The sequence below is a fragment of the Propithecus coquereli genome, unplaced genomic scaffold, assembly GCF_000956105.1.
Source record: "Propithecus coquereli isolate 6110/MARCELLA unplaced genomic scaffold, Pcoq_1.0 Scaffold27, whole genome shotgun sequence".
Taxonomy (NCBI): Eukaryota; Metazoa; Chordata; class Mammalia; order Primates; family Indriidae; genus Propithecus; species Propithecus coquereli.
Window position 1 is genome coordinate 8991176 of NW_012148285.1, and position 6215 is coordinate 8997390.

Consider the following 6215-nt stretch of genomic DNA (forward strand, 5'->3'; position numbering starts at 1 on the left):
GTACACTGTAAAAGGGTGAATTTTATACTACGTAAATTATATCTCAATCATTAAAAAAAGAATAAAGTCCTTCCCCCACAAAAAGGCATTCAGCAAAAACCAAACACTAAAAAAGAACATTTCTCTTTAAAATTCAAGTTTCACAATACAGTTTGCTATGTTTTAGGGACAATTCCTCCTTTGAGAAGTACTTTGGACTGCTGGTTTTATTTCATACTTATTTTTTCATGGCACAGTTCTGGGTGGCATTGAGGGTGGCATGGTACAAACACCACCACATTACTTTAGGAAGCCCTGGCTGTTCTGAAGTCCAAGTAACCCTAACATTGCTAAACCTGTTTCTCATCTAACAATAAAAAAGATAACTAGGCCAGCACAGTGGCTCACTCCTGTAATCCCAGCACTTTGGGAAGCCTAGGCGGGATGACTGCTTGAGGCAAGGAGTTGGAGACCAGCCTGGGCAACATAGCAAGACCCTGCAAAAAATAAAAAAAATTAGCCAGATGTGGTGGCATGAGCCTGTAGTCCTAGATACTTGTGACGCTGAAGCAGAAGGAAAGCTTGTGCCCAGGGGTCTGAGGCTGCAGTTTGCTACAATTAAGCCACTGCACTCCAGCTTGGGCAACAAAGTGAGACTCTGTCTCAACTGAAAAAAAAGACAACTAGGTGCAAATTGGAACTTAAGTACATTCTATCAGGGAAAATGTTTGTTCTAGTACACATTAAGCTTTTTCTTCTACATTTTCATTCCTTTTGGGCCCTGTATTTTAATGAGAATCACGTGGCCAATTTACTTAGCTCTATGGAGAATTGCACTTAAATGAATTACACTTAAAGGGTTTCTACTTAAATCCTTTTTTGGGAAACCCGTGTTCTTAAATTTTCAGAGATCCCAGGTCAACACTGAACCCCAAGTTCTGACTTGGGATGGCTGGAGACAGACATAAGCAGCAGCCTTGCAGTGGAGGTGAATGATACTTTGTGCAAAACCATCTTCCTCTACTGGTTGCTCAAGGCAGCACTGTAGGTATTTAAAAAAGAAAAAAGAAAAGAAAAAACAGACAAACCAACCTGTTTTCAGGAGAAATGATAGCTACTCATCCTAGTCAGGCATATTTTTAAAAGTTATTCTAGGAGTCTGATCTCTAGGCTCCTTCAACAGCTCTCCTGGTATCTAGTTTAAAAACATCCACCACAAGTCTCAGCTATGGTTTAACAACAAAAGAAAACATGCTAGCCCTATGATTATCCATTTCCTCACTATCAAAAAAACTTGAAAACTTCTTGGTTCCCCCTTTATAAGTTTCAGGCAAGGTGCTATTTCCAATTTCCCCCCTGCTTTTTCCAAGTGTCATTCTCTGATCATAACTTTTTATGGACCAGAACGGTGTAGAACATGCAATCCAACAGTGCTACGTAATTCTGGATCTCAATTTAGAAAATCCATTTTTTTCCAAGTAGATACTATACACAGGATAATTTTTTAAACATTAACTGGCATTTTGGTAGAAGCAGTTGGTAAAGTCAGGAACACCAAAATAGGTTTCTGATTAAAGAAAAAAAAAGTTTGCCGTAACATGGGGACTTTTCTTACCAACAACTTCCCTACAAATTTTTTATTTCCAACTTCTAGCAGTGTCAAAGAGAAAAGGAATAAAAGTAAAACTACAAATTAGCAAATACCAGGAAGAGAAAAACCTTCTGTGTAAGCGGTAATGTCTAGTCACTCAAAAGTGACCATCTTAGACCACTGCTCTATGGATGGTTGTCCCTTGATGACTGGCTGATGGCTAGCTAGAGAGGCTGTAAATGGAATCCTGAGTCTAGCCAGAGTGGTGCTGGTGGCTCCAGAGTAAGGAGTGAGGGTAAGAAAGAAAATGTCTTGCAAATTCCATTTATAGGGAATCAGGCAGTTTGAGGAGCTGGTAAGTCGAACTACTTGAGGCAGTGAAAATGGCTTGATGTAAGTCAAGAATTAAAAGCTAAACTTCCTTCTTTGTTCAAAAGGAAAACATCAATCACGCAAACAAGTAAAATACCACAGTCAATAAAACCACCAAATCCAAACTCTGTTCACATTCCTACGTCACAAAAGTATTTCTCCAAACTCTATCCTTTACCTCCAGAGAGCAAACTGTGGCAAGTTTCTGAAGAAATCAAACTCCAAGAGCACTTTTACAATGTCCACTTATCTAAGAAATACCACAATACAGAACTTTAAACAGAGAAATCAACAATATGCTCTCACTTAAAATGAGCTGGAGAAGTCTGTGATCTGGCCCACCAATATCCTGGCTAAATAGTGAAAGGACATTCAGCCTTTTCCTTCCTTTTTCATTTTTTTCTTCAAGGTAATGCTGACAGTCCCTAAAACTCCATTATGAGAATACTTAAAGCTCATTCATTGGACATTGCTACAAAATCAGCACCTGAAAGCCTGCTACCTACCACTTAAGCCCCTAAATAAAGGAAGACTTTAAAAGGCGGAACTTAACTTGAAATCATACAAAGTCTGATTTAGTTACGGTCAAAAAAGCACGTGACAACTATTAAGTTATAACAAATGCTCAAGTGTCTGAAGAAATAGACTAGATTACTGACACATGAACACCAAGTACTTGGAATAAGGTCAACGATTTTATAACAATGAAAATTCTAAACGTGTCACTGATGAAGAAAGTCTAAGTCCCACTTAAAAAAGACACACAATACAGTTTCATACCACCCATTAAGTGAAGAATCCTAACTTTGTGAACTTTCTAAGGGTAAAAAAGATCTTCGTGTTGATAGCCAACAGTTTCTGCCCGATCACAAGACTGCAATGCATCTTGGGATTCCTTCTGGACGGTTCCGTGCCATAGATATTTAAAACATAATTACAGTTTCAATAGTAGAAATTGCAGCAAGCGACGCTCTCTCGGCTGGGCCTAAAGTGAATGGAAAACTCAAGCATTTGTCCTCCCCACCTCCTCGGACCTCTCGACGCCCAGCCGACTGACTCCTGGCTCCATCTGTCCTCCCTTCTGGGCCTCGTGGCACTGACCTGCCGCAGCCCCCGCTCCGTCCCATACGGTTCCCACTTCCAGGGGTAACTGCAGCCCCCCCAGGGCAAGAGAGGGGCGGGACTCGGGCCCAGGGGGTCTTCCGATGCACTGCCCCCTCCCTGCCCCGCCAGCCGTCACGGGCGCCCCACGCAGGCCGGCTCCCGAGCTCCGGGCCGCCCCACCCAGGCCGGCCGACGCCTGCCGCTACTGTCAGCACCCCACGTGCCGGCCGGGCCCCACGGCCGCGCGTCCTCGAGCCGCACCCCCACCCCCATGTGGGCTCCAGCCCCGAGACCGGCTGCTCCAGCCTTCCCGGCCCGGCTTCCTCCCGCATCCCCAGGATTGCCCCGCTTTCCGGCCCTTTACCCGAAGGGCCTCCCGCGCCGCTGCCGGCTCCGTGGTTGTTGGCGGCGGCGGCGGCGCCAGCGGGAGGTGGCGGAGGCTGCGCCGGACCCCGCAGGAAAGACGGCACGAACTCGGCGGCGTGGACGTTGGGCACGAAAGGCTTGGCGTTGACGTTGAGTTGCCGGCTGAAGGCCGCACTGAGGTGCTCACGCTGGGCCTCGGCCCCCGCCGCCGCCATGGGGCCGCCGCCGCCGCCACCACACGGGCCCGGCCCGGGGGCTTCCATGTCCGCCTGGTCCCAGCAGTCGGGCGCCGACTCGCTGCTGCTGCTGCCGCTGCTGCTCCCGCCGCCGCCACCGCCGCCACCGCCGCCGCCACTGCCCGGATCCATGATCGGGGGGGCCGTGTGTGTGGTGAGGAGAGGGCGGGAAATGGAGGTGGGGGCGACCGACCGGGGAGGAGCAGGCCGCGCTGACCCGGCGAAGGCGGCGAGGCAGAAGGGCCGGGGTCTAGCGACACGATCCCCGGCGTCGCCGCGGCGACAGCTACAGTCCCGACTCCGCACTCGCGACGGGGACGGTGGCGACGGCAGCTCAGCCCTCCTCCTCGTGTGTGCGAGCGGATCTCCTCCCACCCAACCCAACTACTTCGTACTACCTCACCGCTAACCCTACGCCCAGCGCAGATTGACCCTTCACCGCTACCCGTACCTTCCGCCACGGTAGTTCTCCGCCCTGCCTACCCCTGTTTCCGGCTATTTAGCGCGGCAGAAGGTGGAACTACGAGTCCCGGCAGCGCCCGGGCGACCCCGCTGCGGTTTTCCCGGGGGCCGACGGGAGTCGGAGTTCAGGTACTGGCTGCGACCGGAAGCGGCTCCGGCTCCCAGCAGGCAGCGCGAGGAGGCGGACGTCTGGTGGCCGCTCGGCGGCTCCATCTGTCACCGGGTGGGGGTAGGGGCAGGCCCTGGCGCGACTCCGGGCTGGCCGAGCACCGAGAGTAAAGGTTTTATCCGATAGCGGGGGTCCACTGCAGCCTGTTAGGCACAGGATGCGGGAGAACGGACAGTATATATAACGTGGGAAAAAATACACTCAGCTCCTGAAAATTACTTCCGTCTCCTTTCACCATCATTCTGAGTTCTCTGCCTCATCTCCCTACCTTGTTCTTGTTCTCTCCACCTTCCTTCTCCCCACCCTCAGCCAGATTTTGTCCTACATTTCAAAGCCGATTTCATTTTATGTAATCATTTGGTGGAAGAGACAATAAAACTGTTTGATGTTACAACTTAAACTGCAATGTAGCTTATAAAGCGCTGGGGCCCAAGCTCTGCCCAGGCAGAAGGGATTGTTAACTGGAAACTTTCAGTGACTCACTGTTTGTTTGACTAGTCATTTAAAGCCTTCGCCCAAACTTTTGCATCCGTTCCTCCTTTCTGCTAAGGGGTTTTAAATTTCACAGAGGATTGCCATATTCCATGATGTATCCACTGTACTGAACAGGTTATTTTGGTGAATCCAGCTTCCTTTCTTGTGCGCCATGAGGTGAAGTGGTTTCCTTTTGAACGGATTTGCTCAAGCATTCCCATAGCACTTTATTGACTTCATCTCACACTTACAAGTTGTGGTTAGGTAAACGTGGGGACAGAAAAAATCAAAAGAGAAATACTTCAAGTTCACATGTTTATCCAACTGCATGAAGTAGTAAAACATGTAATTCTGAGTACCTGTTAAATTTTTCTGTAATACACCCATGTGGAGCCCAAGACAGAGAAAAATATATTGTTATTATTTTTCGGGAAAGAGTCTAGATAAGGTGCAATAACGTGCCTAGAAATTACAGAGTAAGGGAGTGGACACACAGAGAATAGATGTTTATTATAAACAATTTTAGGTTGTTTTTTTTAAAAAGGAAGAAAAGAAAACCCTAACAAGATCTAGATCTGAATTTTTTTTTTTTGAAACAGAGTCTTGCTCTGCTGCCTGGGCTAGAGTGCTGTGGCGTCAGCCTAGCTCACAGCAACCTCAAACTCCTGGGCTCAAGCGATCCTCCTGCCTCAGCCTCCCGAGTAGCTGGTACTACAGGCATGTGCCACCATGCCCGGCTAATTTTTTCTATATATTTTTAGTTGTCCAGCTAATTTCTTTCTATTTTTTAGCAGAGACGGGGTCTCGCTCTTGCTCAGGCTGGTCTTGAACTCCTGACCTCGAGCTATCCTCCCACCTTGGCCTCCCAAGAGTGCTAGGATTACAGGCCTGAGCCACCGCGCCAGCCTAGATCTGAATTTTAATTTTAAATTTCTGTATTGTAAAGATAAAAGGGAACTCAGCCTAATGAGATAAGTCAAAAATGAAGCTGTCAGGTACCTTTTAAAACAAGTACTACACTATAGTGCTTTGAATTTATATTTAATATTAAACTAGCAAGCTTTATGAATGCTTTTTTTTTAAACACATAACATTTGGATAGATGAGCACTGTAAATGTAAAGAAACCAGAGATGTCCATTACAATATGTGGCTGATTTTAAGTTTCTCATCAAGTCTGTGGTTCAGGCTCCCTGAAATCTTAGGGAAATTGGTTTTTGTTTGCTTATTTGCTTTTTTAACACTAGGTGATGTGTGCCTCTGCTTAATACAAAGTTCCGGTTACAGCCTATTAATATAGAAGACCCAACTGAATCCTTCTTAAGAATGTCCAATTTGGTCGGGTTCAGTGACTCACGCCTGTAATCCCAGTGCTTTGGGAGGCCAAGGTGGGAGGATCACTGGAGGCCAGAGGTTTGAGACCAGCCTGGTCAACATATCAAGACCCAATCTCTAAAATGATC

The 6215-nt window shown here is 47.3% G+C and overlaps 1 protein-coding gene across 1 annotated transcript in view; it reads right to left on the reverse strand.

Moving 5' to 3' along the window:
* GSPT1 (G1 to S phase transition 1) overlaps positions 1 to 3999 on the reverse strand; it is a 28584-nt gene extending 24585 nt beyond the window's left edge. Inside the window, exon 1 of the mRNA XM_012647746.1 lies at positions 3411 to 3999. Within this exon, the coding sequence (XP_012503200.1) occupies positions 3411 to 3780 (370 nt within the window). The 5' untranslated portion in view covers positions 3781 to 3999. The remainder of the gene's footprint in view (positions 1 to 3410) is intronic.
* Between the last annotated feature and the right edge of the window lie 2216 nt (positions 4000 to 6215).